This window comes from Aptenodytes patagonicus, chromosome 1, assembly GCF_965638725.1.
Source record: "Aptenodytes patagonicus chromosome 1, bAptPat1.pri.cur, whole genome shotgun sequence".
Taxonomy (NCBI): Eukaryota; Metazoa; Chordata; class Aves; order Sphenisciformes; family Spheniscidae; genus Aptenodytes; species Aptenodytes patagonicus.
In genome coordinates, this window is record NC_134949.1 from 69,482,783 (window position 1) to 69,501,023 (window position 18,241).

Sequence of the window (18,241 nt, forward strand, 5' to 3'; positions counted from 1 at the left end):
GCAGATGGCCTACAAATGATTTTGTCAAAGCAGGGGACCGTGACTAGGTTTTAAGATTTTACAGTAGGATGTATCTTGTATATAAATTCCTAGATGAGATTTTGCCAATCAGTTTTCATAGGTATCTCTGGACTGAGAAACTTTCTGATTTCAGACTAGGAGAAAGACTAAGAGACAAAAGCAAAGTGACTAAGGCAGTTGTGTTGTACAGGCAGCTTTGTGAAGTTGAGCATGTGCAAGTGGATTTATTTTGGAAAGGAGAACCAAATAGAATAACAAAGGAAAGAGGGATGGAGTAAGGTAGACGAGAGTAAGATGAGCAGCCTGTGGAGTGAAGCTGAAGTGAAAAGAAAAGGAGAAAGTTCAAGTAAATAGTCATAACAAAACAGAAGGAGTCCCGTCAACTATGTCAAACAAAGCTTGTTCTATTTTTGGTAGAAATACTTGCCTGCTCTATGGGATACAATGTAGGTAATTTAAGGGTTTTGCCTTCAGATATTTATAGATTTTGTAAGACTGACCTTATCTCTGGTACTTAATGTTGGTGCTTAAATTGCACAAGTTTAAAGTAATCACAGGATCGTTATAAAGTTGGAATGCATTTCCAACCTTGGCATAACCGGAGATATCTTTTACATTTTGCTTTGTAAAACACATGTATCACCAACCTATCAAAGTTTTTAGGGAGTGTTTATGCTCCAAAGTACCTTTCAGCCTGTTTTTCTCGCTGCTCTTTTGTCTTTGTTTTTCTCTCAATTGATAAAATATAAAATGAATTTTTTAGCTTGAACCCACAAACACACCGTGAGAGGGGAAAAATGAGCAAGGGGAGAAGTGCAATCAGGAGTTTTCAACAGTTGGAGTAATGAGGACCATGACAAAGACTGGTATTTCCTCTCACGTTATTATAGAAGTAGCATCTCACTTTTTTGTTCAAGCGAGTGTCTTTGGTGGTATGTATCAAAGTAGGTTAAAGAGACTGAATAAACTGTATATATTAAACGTTCAGCAGACACATGAACTAAACATGAGAGGCTTGCTGCTGTTCACTTGAGAATTTGTAGCAATTCAGCCTCCCAGAATCTTAAAGAAAGGCATGGAGTGCGGTATCAGAAAACTCCACTTCTATGCAACATTTAATGCAAGGATATATTGAGAGACTACATCCAAACTCTTACAACTTGAACAAAACATGCTAGTTTGGGCCAGCTTTTATCCTAAAGTCCTCCAAAGAAGAGTTTAAATGATAGTGCTATCCATCTGCTTAGCTGAGCTGTAGTTCCCACCAAGTAACTTTTCAATTTATTGACCATTTTCAACCAAATTTGACAGAGAGAAAGAAGTCTCAAAGATTGTGTAACTTACAGGAACTTAATTAACATCCACAGCTGGGTAGAGGTGAAAAAAACCCAAAGTAGTGCTCCCGCACAGGGAAAGGCAAGAAGAATTGAGCCGTGATATATTTTGTTTGGCTGTAGCATACGCATATGGCTGGCCATTCAGAACATACATACTTTCACACTGGTCCCAGCTGACTCTTGCCTGGAGACACCATGGGGGAGGCAGGCTGGAGAAAGAGATTATTATAGGGTTGAAGGCCACGCTTAGAAGATGTAGAATACAAATCCAAAGCACGCAGATTTCATTAGCCAGCATAAAATGGGTAATAAAGTGGACTCCTATGCTCTTCAAGGGTAGCCATGCTGTCTGCAAAAGAAATTAGTTCTTAACTGATGAAAGAAGTAATGAAGACAGCACAATAGATGGAGAGTGGATGTAGCAGCGTGATTTAGCAAAAAACAGTTGCTGTTAAGCTAATTTAAATAAATGAGACTTTTCTGCTTTCAGGGCATGCGGCAGCAAAGGATACTGATCTTACATTCTCTGGCAGGAAGTTCTGCAGTAAGGCCCTTCTCTGCCATGGCGTGGAACTGAGATCAGACTTGCCCTGACAAACTGCACCATAGGGCAGGCTCATAACACAAAAACTACTTACCTGCTTACTTTAAACCTGGAGTATAGAGGTTTTATATGCTCACTACTAGAAGGTGAATATAACCAGTTCTCTTATTTCATCTCAAGAATTAAAACAGCAGCTCATTTTGCTTGCTGTTGCTGTCTTCAGATCAATTTCAGTAAATAATTTTTTTGGTTTTGTGTAGTGTGAGGGGTCCAGGATTCTTTGAGGCGGTTGTCACAGGACACCATTTGTCCTTTTGATCTTGCCTGAAAGGTTTTTTTGATGCATAGGCCACCCACTCAGTATAAATTAGGTTTACAGTATGGTGGTAAATGTTCTCAGAGTCCTGCCCTTGCTCAGACATCTTTGAGATACAGGAAAATACACCTTACCGAGCTTTCTGCCAAAGACCCTTACATGCGGTGGGAAAGATGCCAAAGAACTAATGTACTTAGTTACTTGGTTTGCTTCCGAGTAGTTAGCCATGAGAGAAGGAAGGGGTTTTTAATTTTTTTTTTTTTCCTTTTAAATCTGGGACTGGGCAGATTCTAGCTGTTGTGAAAGAAATGAGAGAAGGGCAGTTCTATTACCACTGATCAGTCAGTCTTAAACACAGCTTGACATATCTCTAAAGAGAGTACAAGAGAGCTAAAGGAACACATACTATAATGTTCATGTGGTATAACACAATAAGGAATCCCAGACACAAGATCTGATTTGGGTTGTCTTTTGTGTCGCTAGTTTTCTTTATACAGGATTCAGAGCAATAGATTTCAATAAACCTTGTCATCAGGCAGACCCATAGTTAGTTATTTGTTCATCTCCTAAGGAACTAATAAAACTCCAAGAGACGCGTTCCTGTACAGGGAAAATTTCAGTTCAGAGTTAGTTTTTTAAATCCATCCTCATATATCTACATATGTCAAGCCTCGAAGAGAGCTCAATATCTAAATGATCTGCCTCCTTTAGTTTAGTTCAAAGGGTTTTGAATATGAATTCTCCAGAATTAAGTTTCTCTGTAATTATCACATATGGGGAGATGAACAGAAAAATGAAATCATTAAACACAGAAATTAAGTGGGCTGATAAAGTCTTTCACTTTATAATGTAACGTTGTTGTAACATTGCCAACAGTCGATGCAGAAGCCGGTATCTCAGGTAGAATCTGTGTTAAATCCTGCAGGCTTTGACAAACCCCAGCAGCTGCACGCTGCACGTGCTCTTCGTTGGGCTCACAAAAAACACAGGCTCCAGGATGTACAGAACTGTAGTAACGGGAATGCTTTTCATATGTATGCAGCTGAACATTGTGTTTGTTTGCTGCTAATAGAGGAATCTCAGTTGCTAATCTTAAACATAGCCGAAAGGAAAGCCAGACCTTATTAATGATGTGTCTTTTAAACCTTACAAACAAAAATGACAACTCAGCATGTATCATCTCTTTACAAATTTGAAAAATGTCTCCCGGGTCATTAAATATCTTGAATGGGAAGGGGACATAGAGTAAAATACTTGAAACAGTCTTTCAGAGACGCCGTGCTTGAGGTAGGTGTACACTCAAGGTAGGTATAGATACACTCAAGGTAGTTACGCAGGGCATCGCATTCTAATAACAGGCGAGGAGGGGTTATTCTCTCTGTGTTTCTGACAGCCAGATTCCAGCAGGGAGATGGTTGGATATTTACAGGGAGTATGGCTCACTGCGTGTTTTCAGCAAATAGAAAAGCACTATCTGAAAGTCTTTGCAAAAACATAATTTTCAGAGATACTGAATTTGGCTCATGACTTAGAAAAAAAAAAATCGCCTGAGTTTCTCCATTATATTTCTATGTTATTAGTGGTGAAAAGGTTTCTAAACTGTTCCATTTGCATGTGTGTGCTTCCAGTGAAACTTTCAACTCAGATTGAAATGGGATGACTCCTTTAACTCACTGACATAGTCTCCACCACATATCCATTTGTCACAAGTACAGTCATTATATTAATGTTTACTTAACGTGGGGCTTTTTAAACGCTACATTAAAGGATTAATAAAGCTTGTTTAGACTGGTTAGCAAAGCCAGAAATTACCCTACTCAAATATTTTACAAAAAATGAGAAAGTAGCCACTGATGTCATGGTTTCCGCTGTGTTGCATGGTGGAGAAACAGATTGGATGCAAACTCTTTGAGTAAGTTACTGCAATGTGAGTATGAAGCAGACTAGATTAATATAACGAACGCACAGCTTATGAGCTAGTGTCTGCTGTTTATTAGAGGTCTTGTCTAGAGATACAGAAATATGCTATTCTATATATAAATTTCATTTCAAAAACTTGCCAGGGTAATGGTTACCAGAAGACTAGCTATCCTGTAGAAATGCTTAAGAAAGGTATGTATTCTCATAAAAACATACAACTTAGTGCAAGTTTTCAAATAAAAACATTCTCTAAAATATATTATAAACAACATTTGTAATTAAATCTGTGGGTTTCAAATTTATATGTGGAATTCCACTATAAAGAGCTTGTCAGACCTGGGCAGGAGTCCTCTAGCTTTTACCAGCTAGGTTCCAGACTATGTCTCTGACTTTCCCCTACACTTTGTGGATCAGCATCAGTTTTGTTTTTTCTCATGTAATAATTTAACTGTGATAAAATCTATTAATCTGGTCTTTAGGGTGGAGGTGCACAAACAAACTATCAGCATAGTCTGCAGTGAACATAAAATAACTTACTCTGAGGAACGTCCAGGTGAGAGTGTGCTTTGAAGCAGTACATCCATGAAGGAGGAACTTAGTGATTCTTAAACAAAATTCACCATGGCTACAGTTTTGGCAGCTAAAAAGTTATACAAGTGCTGTTGGGAATTAAAGTTTTCAGGTGTTGGCTGCATTAGAAATAGTCTACTCCATGGTAATCTCCTTGTTTAGCCAAACATTTAGTGATCATAGAATACAGGCAGAAGTAAACTATATGATAATCAGAAAAAGCATGGTGAAAATATAGTGAAATCCCTGCAGGACCACAAAACAACAAAAGAAAAGAGAGCACGTTTAAAAGAAGTGCTGATGCCGATCATTCACATTTATGATTAAGACAAGTTTATCTCATATTTTCTCCTGGTGCTTTTTTCTTTTAATATAACTGCCTGCTGTAGGAAGGGGTAGGGCAGAGGCCAGGGTTAAATAATGACAAGAAGCAAGAAGGGCATTAAGCTTAAGTGTATCAGAGAGGCAAAAGGACAACTGCAGAAGTTCTGGGGGGAAAAAAAGAGAGGGTGGGGAAGATCTGATAGTACTAGTGTGTAGTCTAATATATAACCGGAGGAAGCTGGGGATTTTTTAGATACAATACCCTTGCGAATGTTATGCTTTAGACCTGCTATAGTCACAGACTCTGGTCTGCAGACCTCTTGCGGCAAGTTCTCCAGAGTCACTCATGACTTTCAGTTAGGAGCTTGAGAGAGTGCGATGGCTCTTCAGTAATTTTGAGGATTGACACTAGTCTAAAGGGTTTGGGATTGTTCTTTTGCACGATGATTATTGGGAGACTAAACAGCGTTGTTAAGGGCTTTGACAAGGTGTGGGGTTTTGGGAGGGGTGAGTCATTGGAGGGCAAGGAATAAGGTTACGAAATCTGTTCTGTCAAAAAAAAATAAGAAACCTTCTGGAAAAAAAATCAAGAAACCTGTTGAGTTGTGGAGTTTTGTCCTGTTTTTTTCATTCTAGCATTTTATCCGCACATGCATGAAGAAGGTATCTGTAAGGGCGCATGGTATTTTTTAAGCAAAATTTGGATCTGACATCCAGTTCTTATCATCACTAGTTCTGCTTACAAGCTCTGGAGGTTTTAGACAAAAGCACTCCTGACACAACTGATTTGTCTGCACTGCTCATTTATTTTCTCACAGGACACAGTGGTTAAACCACTTTGTTGTTCATACTTTTTACAGTGATGTAGAAATGTTTGCCCTAGGATCTGAGCCATAACCTCATAAGGTGGGAGTGGATTGTATAATAGCACCATGACAAAGCAGTTCAGAACTGCAGGATGTTGGAGTGGTTCCCCACAGTAAAGTAAACGGTTTGGTTTTAAACCATTGCAACAGCCATATGCTCTAGAAATTTCCATCCTTTTGAACGTTTTTTTCTGGAGAGGAGCAATAGGAGAGAAACTGAGTTCATGTATTTCCAGTTATTTTAAAAATTTGCATTTAGAAGTTCATCAGTCCTAAGCAAAAGCTTTTTATTTCCATGTTTGACATAGAGAATTAGAAAAATATTCTTTTATTATATTACATTATATATTTGCAACACTGCTTGGAGTTTTAATGTTGGAAAATAATTTTTAGTGGTATCCATCAGGAAATAAGCTGCTTTTCTTCCTTCTCTTTATTTTTGCCTGATTCCAACTATATATGCGTAAATTAGTTCCTGTAGTGAAATCACAATACTGATTTTGGTGTTTTCTTGCCAAGACTTGTATATCACAAACATACACTCTTAGATTAACAGCAGAAGCAGTGGAAGGTCAGGTTGGATTAAAGGGGGAACATAGAAAATGTCTTTCTAGGTTAACTGATCCTGTATGATTGTCATCATTGGGATGCTGCAGAGATTGTTCTGGGTTAAAATGTTCAAAGGGCTGTAATAGAGCTAAGCAGCTAAATCATATTTAGCAACTAGGAGGAATTTTGGAACTTTGCTCCCTCTTCTTTTGAAAACTCCAGCCTTGATAGCTATAAAATTATTTGAAGATGAAAAGCCCAAATAATTGCAGCCTATTTTAGATTGGAGTGGACCTCTGTGTCCAACCACCTTCTGAGAGCATCTCGAATTAGAGCAGCTTGCTTAAGGCCTTGTCCAGTCGCATTTGCAATATCTGCAAGGATGAAGATGCTGCAGCCTCTTGGCAGTCTGTTCTGGTATTTGATCAGCCTTGTTATGAAATTAATTTTCCTGATCTCTAACGAGAATTTTCTGTGTTCCGATTTACATCCGTCGTCTCTTGTCCTGTCCCCTCCAGGAAAGTGTGGCTTCATCTTCTCTATTTCCTCCTAGCAAGTAATTAAAGAAGCCGCCTCTTTTTCAGGTTAAACCAGCCCAGTTCTCTCAAGCCTCTTCTCATACCTCCTGCCAAGTATTAATACTAGGTTATTCTACTTGAAGTTAAGTGACAGAAGTACGCAACCTCTTCAATTCCACTTCAGAATTTTCTGTGAGAGAAACTGTGCTTTAAACGTTTAGATCTTTATATTCTTCTCTTCCTGTATTAGCGCTAACATAGGGGTTTTTCATGCAATATCATAAAACACACTGCCTCTCTCTGGGAAGATCTACTTTTTCTCTCAGAAAAGTTAATGTGCTGTACTAACATTCTGCTAAACTTCTGCTTTTTAATAGATTTTTTCCACATACATGCTGAAAGTCATGTAAGAAGTTATTTATTATCAAAACCAAAAATTTCCAAAGAAATGTAAAATCATTTAAAAATCAGTAGCGCTCATTGCAAAGAAGAAATCGTTAGAGAGCTATACTGGTTTTGGCTGGGATAGAGTCAATTTTCTTCATAGGAGCTAGTATGGGGCTATGTTTTGGATTTGTGCTGAAAACAGTGTTGATAATACAGGGATGTTTTCGTTATTGCTGAGCAGTGCTGACACAGAGTCGAGGCCTTTTCTGCTTCTCACCCCACCCCACCAGCGAGTAGGCTGGGGGTGCACAAGAAGGTGGGAGGGGACACGGCCGGGCCAGCTGACCCCAGCTGACCAAAGGGATATTCCATACCATATGACATCATGCTCAGCATATACAGCTGGGGGAAGAAGAAGGAAGGGGGGGACGTTTGGAGTGATGGCGTTTTGTCTTCCCAAGTAACTGTTACGCGTGATGGAGCCCTGCTTTCCTGGAGATGGCTGAACACCTGCCTGCCGATGGGAAGTGGTGAATGAGTTCCTTGTTTTGCTTTGCTTGTGTGTGTGGCTTTTTCTTTACCTGTTAAACTGTTTTTATCTCAACCCACGAGTTTTCTCACTTTTACTCTTCCGATTCTCTCCCCCATCCCACTGGGGGGGAGTGAGTGAGTGTCTGTGTGGTGCTTAGTTGCTGGCTGGGGTTAAACCACGACAAGAGCCAACCTTAAATATAATAAAATAGTAAATATCGAGCAACAGCCTTTATAATAAACTGGTTGTTTAAGTATTAATGTAGCATGTTTCAAGTAGTGATTTATGAATGATGAGTCAGACTTGGAATTCAAAACTTGTTTGACAAAACAGAGCAAACAATATAAAGATTTTGTATGATTAAATTGCTTATTGCTTAAGCTCAATTTACTGTTAGCTTTTGTTAAATTAATCCAAAATAAAATCAAATCCAGATTCAAACCCTGGACCTTCTCTATAATGATCTGAGTACAGTCAAGTAGAAACTGCATTCTCTAGCCTCGAGATGCTCATTAAAATTAGAGTTTTCAGTGAGAAACCATGCAGTTATGAAGGGATTGAATCAACAGCTGGCATTTTTACAGTGAGCTTTGAGTTTTCATTTAAGACATTAGATTTTAGTGCATCTCTGATGATTTAGTATGTCTAGCTGTACATAATTCACTGTGTATCATATCTAACAGGTCTGGCTAGCCTTTTTATTTTTTTGGAATACGAGGATTTCACAGAGCTCAAAATGGGGCTTTGTCTATGTTACGAGCTGGGAGGAGAAATGCTGTCACTCCATTTTGCGTCTGCTCCAGGTGTGAGTGCCCAGTGACAGTGGCACCCAGATAACTTGAAGTGAAGCAGCTGACGTAGGGATGGCAGTTCACTTTGCAAGACCCTAGATCCAGCTCTTTTGTAGTCCCCTCTAGGCTACTCCTAGAGTATCATTGCTGCCTGAACGGTCTTTGTAAGCCCTGCTGGGGAGCTGGGACATTTTGCCCAGGTGGATTTCTTTCCTTGTTGGTGTGTATGGGTGTGTGTCTAGGTGCTTGGAGACCTCATTTCAGGATAGTATGTTAAAAGGGCTTTATCTCACTAACACTGTCCTTTGCAGACACAGTCATGTAGTATATTTTAATGTTCATTGCAATTGCTTACCTAGAATGGTAATGTTAAGGTAAGGTTTTTCATTTATTCTTACACAATTTATTTTATATTTTGTGTTTTTAAAAATTATATATCCTTTGGAACTTGAAATTTCCTGAGAAGTTAAAGAAAAGCTTAAGAAACTTGTTTCATATTTTGTTAATTCTTTGCTTGACTGTATGCAGGTTTTAATTTTATAAATCTTTATTATGTCACCTTTTCTTCCAAAAGCCTTATTTATTAACTTTTTAATTTCCTCACAGGAAGGCTTTTCTATAATTCACATTTTTCTGACCGGTCTCAGAATTTTCCTACTCTTTGGTATATCAATTGAAAACTGATTTGCATATTGAAACTGGATGGACTTCTTAAGTAATAACCTACTTTCAGCTTGTTCACTCTTTTTTTCTTAAACTGATTTCTTTTTTGTTTTTAACTGACTTAGGGACGTCTAACTGATGTTTTCATTGAATTGTTCTCCAAATTGGTGTTTGAACCTTAATCCTAAGGGTCTATAAGAAGAAGTTAGTTTCTTTGTACACACATGTACAGCACAAGTTTCAGTAGGTACAAGTCAGATGAGCCACTTAATTGCAAAACTAATTTAGCCTCAAAGTGAAGTGGTTGGAATGTGTCTCCCAGTTTTTACCAATTCTCTACAGTAATACCTACTAATGTTTTATGCATGTGTCTTATTTTTTTCCATGTATGGATTTTGGATATACGGGATAGCATAAATACCCTATTCCCTTTAGTCCCTATGATCACATTAGAAGGTAGACTGAGATTCTTTCTTTTTTTTTTTTTTTTTTTTAATAGACTCAGAACCGTATGAAGCTGATGGCTGACAACTATGAGGATGACCACCTCAAATCCTCATCCCATTCCAACCAAACCAACCACAAGCCCTCCCCTGACCAGGTAATGTGTCTCTCTTTTTCACTTTTAAAGTAATTTTTACTATGGGGGCTGATTATTTTGAGTCGTATGTAATTTTCCCTGACATGCTTGCAGTACCTTGGAACAAAAATAGCATTCCAGAGTGCAGTTACAAACCAGAAATGGATGTTGCTGTTGTGTCGGCTTCGTTGAAAACTCCTGAAATGTGAACAAACAGTTCCTGGTACCAAGCTGTTATTAAGTGGGTGGAGAAGAGGGGGCAGACAATGAAAGGGAAGAAAGAGATGTTACTCTCTTAAAATGGACGAATGGAGTCCTGTCTGGCATATTCAGATTTTAGTAACTCAGGTTTACTGCTTGAGTGTGTGGAGTGTCCAGGACTGTTTCTTGTCTTCAGTAGCAGGAAATCATGCTCCAGGATCAGCTTTCTGATCTATGGATTGCATATGAGCAGTTCCCTTCGTTTCCCATGAGGAAATCCCGGCCTCTGTGCCAAATGAGCACAGACTGCTCCCTCACAAACTCAATGGGCCGTGAACTGAAGGAAAATCAATTTACCATCTCCAAGGCAGTGAGGAGCCTCCTGTGTCATTTACAAAGCACAGCCGTGTGCTTGATAACTATCAGAGAGATTACCTGTCCCTTGGGTAGCACAGAAAATGCCAACATAATTGCATATCCCATGTTGTAATCTCATCCATTCCACTTTAATTAAAATATTAGCGATCATTAATCACTGCCTTGACAAAGCGAAGGAATGTTTGGCACTCCTCTTTGCCCTCTGGCTCATCTAGAAATTGTTGAGATTTGAAGGAAGGCATCTCAATCTAGACCTTTAAGCACCAACCTAGTGATATGTAGAAATTATGAGTAAGGTAAAAGAGGAAAATGGCAAAAAACAATTACATATTCACCTTGCAAAAATAGATCTTTAAAAATCTCTTTTCATGTCTGTATCAGAAGACAATAAGGGGTATATACAAAGCAGAAAATTTCTTATTTTCAGAACAACTTCCTTTTGCATCTTGTTTTAGTACCCTCCTCCAGATGAGGAATAAAGAACTGTAAATTGACTAGCTTGAATTTTCTGTAATGTTTTTGGAAAATGTTGGTCCTTCTTACCTTCTTCAGGAGAGTGCAATTGTTAATACTGCAAATTAAATGGCTTTCCTACTCTTAATTTGGAGGAAACGTTAAAATATCTGTTGTTTCTACACTGCGAGTCTACAGCGAAATGAAGCCATTTCCAGAATGTAACTGTAGTACATGCTTGCAAATGAATGCAGCGTAGCATTCACAGATTAAATGAAAAGATAAAATGTAAAGGAAAGATAAAATTTAAACATTTAAGGAAGTTCTTGCAAAGACCTTACAGGGCAGGGCAGTAGGGAGGAGAGGGCAGGAGAATGGTCTGATTGCACTCTCCCTTTGCGTAGGGGCATTTTAAAAGCTGACAAAGCCTGCAAGAGAGCAAAGTAAGCTGTACCTCAGAGTGGCTCAGAACGTTACATAAGGAATTAAACACTTTTTACTACTATTTGTACTTACTTATATGTGCTTTAAATACTAACCAACTCTTTATTTCATTCCCATGCTGCACTGGGGCTTTTCTCCCATTGCCACCTCTGCACCGCTAGGATGAGGAGGAGGGTATTTGGGCATAACCAGTCAGATGCTCTTAGTTCAGCCATTTTGTTCAGAACGGTGAGAATCAACTTTTCTTGCCAATAGAAAAGTTTCCGACAGTCGCTCTCACATCTCGCTCCCGTGTGCTCTGTGAAACCTGGGTGTGCTCCTTCCCGCTTGCTTGCGTAGTCTCTGCATGAGGGTGTTTCTCGTGTGCTTGTGTGTAGTTTGTGATTTTCTTCTTCTAATCATCGTGTCATTGCTTCATGATGTTGTGGGGAGAACTTTCCAGGGCATGTAATTGAGTTTCTATGCAAAGCAAACTCTTAATGCGTACGAGAGAACAGGAAATGTCTCTCATATCATTTATCGTTGACTTCATGGAGGAAATGTTTTCAGTCGGATTGTTTTTCAAAGCAGTTTGCACTGTAGCCAAATCTATGTGTGCTTTTTCGATTCCGGTTAGTAAAGAATTTGCTCAGAGATAATGTTCCTCCTGAAGGTTTTAAGCATGTTGAGATCTGCTGCCGAGATTGCTGCCATGTATGCTGACCTAACTAGTCACAGATATTTATCAGCTCAGAACAGATGATTCTTGATATGGACTAAGAATATAAGTTTTCTGTAAATTTGAAGGCAAAGAGGAATATCCCCTTAACCTTTCCCTCTCCCTTCCATCTCCCTCGTTCTCTCAAAAGAGTGGGGGAGAAGTTGGTAGCTATTTGTCATTTAAAGTACATTTTGTTTCTCTATGTCTGTGTCCACAATTTTCTCTTTTCTGCTGTCAAATTGTCTCCACCACAACCCCCATTTCCAGAATAGAATGCAGTGCACAGGACAGAGCCCTTCTCCCCACGTCTGTTCTCTAGCAAAGAAGAAAACATCCTTTACTGACCAGGAGCCTTGATATAGAGCTACAAAAGTCAAATATCGATTATTTGGCTACAGTACATATGATTAATTTATGCCTTGTAGTATCAGTTTAAAGCAGAATGAATTTATTTGAAGTACTTAAAGTATTGATATGCAATGACAATATTTTAAAAATTTATATGAAATTTTCTTTCTTCACTTATCCTTTTAAGAAAAATTATTTCACATGAGTTTCTTCGCAGTTTTTCTCAGAATTTGATTTTTCCACATCAATTATTTGAAAGAAAATTCTTCTGAAAATTTCTGTGGAAATTTTGGACCCTTGCATTTCTGAAAATTATTACTTTATGTTAGATTTGTAAAACATTCATGAAAGAATAAGCTACTCTCTCATCTCTTCACACTTGCTCAATTAACTGCAGACTTACACGTGTGTCTGCCTGTATAGATCAGATCCCTCTTTTCAAGTCAACCATCTGAAAAATTTAATCCAACCGTGGCAGTATCAAACTTGAATTTCATGCCTTGGGGTTTGAACTAAGAAAATCTCTTTAGTGGAAAAATTGATAAAGTGCTTCATTAATTTACACTCACTGTTGATTTCACATTCTTTTTGAATCACTGCTCTTGCAATGGTTGTGTGTTAGTATATGAAGTTTTAGAGACAATGCTTGTAAAGATCTGCTGATGCATGGCAATTAAACAGGAAAGATCAGGTAAGCAAGTGATGAAAAGGAAGACGACGGTCACTATGAAGGTAGGAATAATTCTGATTTTTGTTCTAGAGCAAACATGGGGGTTGTGTAGAAAACACTGATAGATCTTTCTCTTTTCCTCTTCCATCTGCTGATACATTTATGAATGCAACTGTGCTAAGAGAATGGTTTCTCTTAGTTTATTGAATTAATGGGTGGTTCACATTAAATACAGCATATCTCTCCACTTTGTACTTGAGGCATTTTCCTCAGGAAAGCATGTTACAGAATATCCTAGTCAAAATAATGAAGCAGCCAGCATCTTTGCCTTACATGCATCTCATCTGAGAAACGTGTCAGCCTCAAGATTGTCTTGCATACCTCAACAGGGAAAGTATAAAGGTGATTGATGCCTCCCAAGCCCGTTATTCCCAACAAAGTGCATGTTTCTACCATGATATTCCATGTACATTCAAAAAAAAAGTCCTTATTCTCTTTGTAAAAGCGAAGATGTAGGTCACAGAGTCCGTAACCTGCATATGTTAAATTAAATGTATGTATTACAATGATAAAAAAAGTTACTAATAGCGTAGGACTTGGCGATAACTTTGTTTTTTAAAGTTCCTTTAGGTCTGAGGTTGTAATCACCTCTTGTCAATACTGAAGATAAAATGGAGACCATCAAAATACGTACAATAGCAAACTACATTATTTTATTTTTATGTTTGGGGGTTTAAGGCTTTTCCCCTACAGCATTCTGGAATTGGCCGAATTTAATATTTAATCATGCCAGTTCTGTACATGACAGCATTATCAGATATAGTTCCCCTGAAATGGAGCACTGTTTCTAAACATATGCGCCCTTCCTGTAGTTTCAGAGAATGCTAGTTTACATTTCAGTTTACAGTTCAATGTAAGTACCATATTTCATCCTGAAATAGTCTTTCCTAGCCTTTTTCTCTAGGCTCATTTCCTTGCTGTCTGAATTTCTTATGACTCCTTTTATTCCCCAGATGGAGCTCTATCCTCCTCTATATCCAAGCGTATTCCAGTGTGCTTTCTCAAAGGATGCCCCTCTGTCTTTCTCAAATGCTGAAATGTTCTGGCCAATGGCTTAATTAGTTGTTATTCACTCTCGTTAAAAATAATATGAATTTACACTTTATGATATCTCATACATACGAAAGGATATGTGTGTATGTGTGTGTATATTCTTGTAAATATGTACCATGCATGTGCTATATGGGGGAAAGAAGCAGCAAAGCTTCCATACATAAACTTCCCAAGCTGCTCAATTCATCTAGTTTTCTTGTGAAGCACAGCCATGCTACCTACGATGTGAGAAAGTGTGGGTGTCGTTCAGAAATCTGCTTGTATCACGTTTGCCCATCAGAAATGAAGAGGACTGCTTTTGTTGAATGGGTGTAGTGGGCATAGGATCACAAAAAACTGTTGGAAGAGTGAAAGACAATCAAATTAAAGAACACAGGGAAAAGCGAGGACAGAATAAAAGTGCTAAGGGCAAGAACAGAGGAAGAGCAAAACTAAAACTCTGAGAACTGAGAGATTTATCCTGGTATGTAATTTATACATACTGTATGTGCGTTTTTAAGTATGCATGCTGCTGTAGACCGTTTTTCTTCCCATCTTCCATGGCTCTGGCTTGCAGTACGAGTTGGAGCCTCGTAGATGCTGTCACTAGACAAGCTTTTTGAACTTATTCTGTGGAAGCATTTTCTATTAACGGTTGCCAACAAATCCTGAAGTTACGGATATGCCTGCTAAGGAGCAAAACATTTGGTTTTGCTGTGCTTGAATTCCAGGAACAAAATCTGAAAATGAATTTTATGCTTCTTAGAGTAACAGTGGAATGGTCAAAGAGCTAGCATTGAACTGGAGTGCATAAAAATGTGGATTTTTCAAGATGATGAAAATATTGACGGGTTCCTATTACCATAAAAATATTGCAAGACAAAAAGCCTCTTATTGGTGACATTTTTCTTTAATACTTGAGTTTGACAAATTTTAACACAAAGCAGTAAGTATTGCGACTTGACTGCTGAAGACACTAGCATAATTTAACACATCTTTTAAGATTTCAGAGGTGATGTCTGTGGGGGTAAGTCATAACAGGAGAATATTTGAATCATTTTTAAGAGCTGAAAACCGATCAATTTAAGTAAATTTCATAGACGACTTCTCAAAAACAGTATAAATTATAATTTGCAGTATCACCAGATGACACGTATGCATTGTGTATTGAAGGCTACATTTTTAATGTTGTAATTTGACTTTGCCAAGAGTTTTTCTGTAGACAAGAGTCACCTAAACCTAAGAACTGAAATAGAGGGAAAGTCATCAATATGAAGAATGTTTAATGAATTCAGTCTGAATTTTTTAACTATAGTTTTTAATGAAGAGCTCATAATATTCTAAAGGACATCTTTAATGAATATATTGTTTCTGAAAGCAGACTCATTCTAAACAGCCATTTGTGATTATTAAAGGGTAATGGAGCTTGAATGACATTTCTGTATTCTATTTATTAGGACAAAGGTATTAAAAGGATTAAAGTAAGAATGATAGAAACAGCTAAATCTCACAGAGAAGTTGATATTAGTAGACGTATACAAAAACCAACTCAATGCTCAAGGTTGTAAGCCATGTGTTTCTAACTTGTGTCTGTAGAGCAATTTTGTCTCACCCCTAGGAACGTCCAGGATGAGCATTCACAATTTCCTTTTTACTTGTTTTCGAGGGGGCGTTTATTTATTTCCATCTTACAGCTAAAGGAAAATGCACGACGAGTGGACACCTAGAAGAAAGTGGCAGATGTAGGTGACAGGCAACAGGTCGCAATGTGAAGATCTGTGACTACTGTGATGGTAGAGTAAGGGGGATAGAAATAATGACGTTGAGGGAGATAGGGCAGGACATCTTGGGACTTAATTTAACCTTTGCCACAGCTGTCAAACCCCATGAACTTTTCATTGAGATCACTACAGAACTAGAAGTGTCTATACTTTGGGAAGTTTGAGAAGAATATTGATTTTTTTTCCCCTACATTATTTGGTGCTTGGATTAATATACTGATTTCTTTTAGCAAAGTAAATATCTTACTCATGATGAGTTCCATTTTCAAATGATTACACAGGCATTCATTCACTGCATAAATGTGATCTTTCTCTCCACATGAGACACATTTTATGCTTGCAGCATGTAGAGAGCTGCTTGTCCTACTGTCACACCACTTTTAGGTTCTCACTATTGTCACTTATTACACTGTGACCTCATAAGCCTTTTAAATAAATTTATTTTCAATATGGTCTTTTTAATTGTTAGATCATGCAGAATGGTCAAAAACACCAGGCTTTCGTGCCTGACTCGTATTACAATGTAATTTACTGGACACAGCACTAGACCATGATTCAGAAGATAAATTCTTTCCTGGCATCGTCTCCAACCACTCACTTGTTCTCTTTCTCCCTGTCTCAAATTTTCTAATTGTAAAATGAGCTGAACTTTTTGTAAAGTGGAAGTTCTGCTTGGGAAAAGTGCTATGTAAGTGCTAGGTAATATTATTACACAATATTCTAGAATAGTGTTGTTACAGTGATATGATGGTGATTCTAATACCTCATTTTGAATTTGTTCCCAAAATTATGTTAGATTTGTATTTGACTCAATTTATTAATACTTACTATTTTTCCTTCCAAGATCCTATTCCTTCCCAAAAAAGGGAAAATAACCCATGTTCAACATTTCAAGGAGCTGCCATTCCAGCATGCTGAACAAAGCTCTTTAGACCGCTGCCTCCTCTTCGTCATCCTCATCTTTTGTCCTCTGAAGGGTCATTTCTTCCCCTCTCTAAAAATCTACAAACTGATTGTGTAGTGTATAATAATCTGTTGTAATATGTCTGTTACAGTTCTTCATTCATATGTGTAAAAACGCTGTGAAAGAATGTGTCTTATGCTTGCCTTAGAGACATACCCTGGGCAAAATTTGAAGGCGGCTACATGAAATAATCTTACTTTACTTAAACATTATCACTTGGCCTGACTGAGAGATAAGATGCCAGATTTGTTTTGTCATACTGGTGACAGCCAGGGCTCCTCACTCCCACTTTCCAGATGGGCAACCCTTTAGTGTAAGAACCCTAATGTGATGCACTCAAATAAGGTGATGTAACTAATTAATCGTTATGAGGGCAGCACTTTGAATACAGTTGTCCCGGTTAATCACAGGACCTGCCTTCCACCCCTGCTTTTCTGGAGCCCTGCTTATGTGGGTGTCATCATTAATTATGAAACAGAAAGACTCCTGCACCGTCAAGCTCAGGCAAGGAGACACAAAGAGTTCATGGACTGACAATTACTGCTCTGAGGAAGTACAATTCAAAATCCTGATTTAGCTATCATACAAGTATCTATTATTTTCAAGCCTTTTCAAGCTTTACCTTTCTTCAGAGAATAACCTTTTCTCCTTTGGCTGTAATAACTCTGAATAATGGAAAGCCTTTTGTAGTTCTGACTTTAGTGTAAGTAACAATCCTGTTATGGTGGAGCGAACAACTTCAGTAATACTGATATCAAACTTCATGTTTTGTTTTATGATTAATCTTCTACCATTCCAATTTGGAAACCGCGCCTTTCCACCTTCTCTCTTTTTCTGTACTCATACTGGCATGTAATCTTTTACCCAGTAAGTAAAGAGTACTGTTAGACTGGGATGGGCTGAGAAAAATGCTGTCTTTAAAATGATGTTAACTTCTGCGCCTGGTCCTTTCCCTGTTTCTGGGAACAGTTCTTTTGCTAGCTTGTTTTTTTAAAAAAACTACTATTTTGCTATCTTAATAACTATTTTATGTTTGAAGCATATATTCTCTGTCCAAGAATGTTATATCTACCAGCACAAAAGAACTGATCTTGATTCACTGTACATCTTCTTTCTGATCCCAGAATGATAAGACTAAGATTTCCAGATGGAATTTTGTAATCTGCAGGTCTGGGATAAATTAAGCACTCACAACGGAGGTGTAACTGGATTGTATCACTGTCCTCCTATTATTCTTACAGATCAAAGAAGAACACAAGTAGATTCTTACATTCTAAAACACTCAAAACAGA

At 38.0% G+C, this 18,241-nt stretch overlaps 1 protein-coding gene across 10 annotated transcripts in view; it reads left to right on the forward strand.

Annotated features, from left to right (window-relative positions):
* Window positions 1-18,241, forward strand: part of ERC1 (ELKS/RAB6-interacting/CAST family member 1) — a 309,608-nt gene that overhangs the window by 269,296 nt on the left and 22,071 nt on the right. For 6 of the 10 annotated variants that reach the window (XM_076341250.1, XM_076341288.1, XM_076341261.1 and 3 more), the window contains one exon: window positions 9,838-9,939. In XM_076341250.1, the coding sequence (XP_076197365.1) occupies window positions 9,838-9,939 (102 nt within the window). Of the gene's footprint in view, window positions 1-9,837; window positions 9,940-11,555; window positions 11,623-18,241 lie in introns of all 10 variants that reach the window. The other 4 variants (XM_076341306.1, XM_076341322.1, XM_076341313.1 and 1 more) reach the window with 1 other exon arrangement.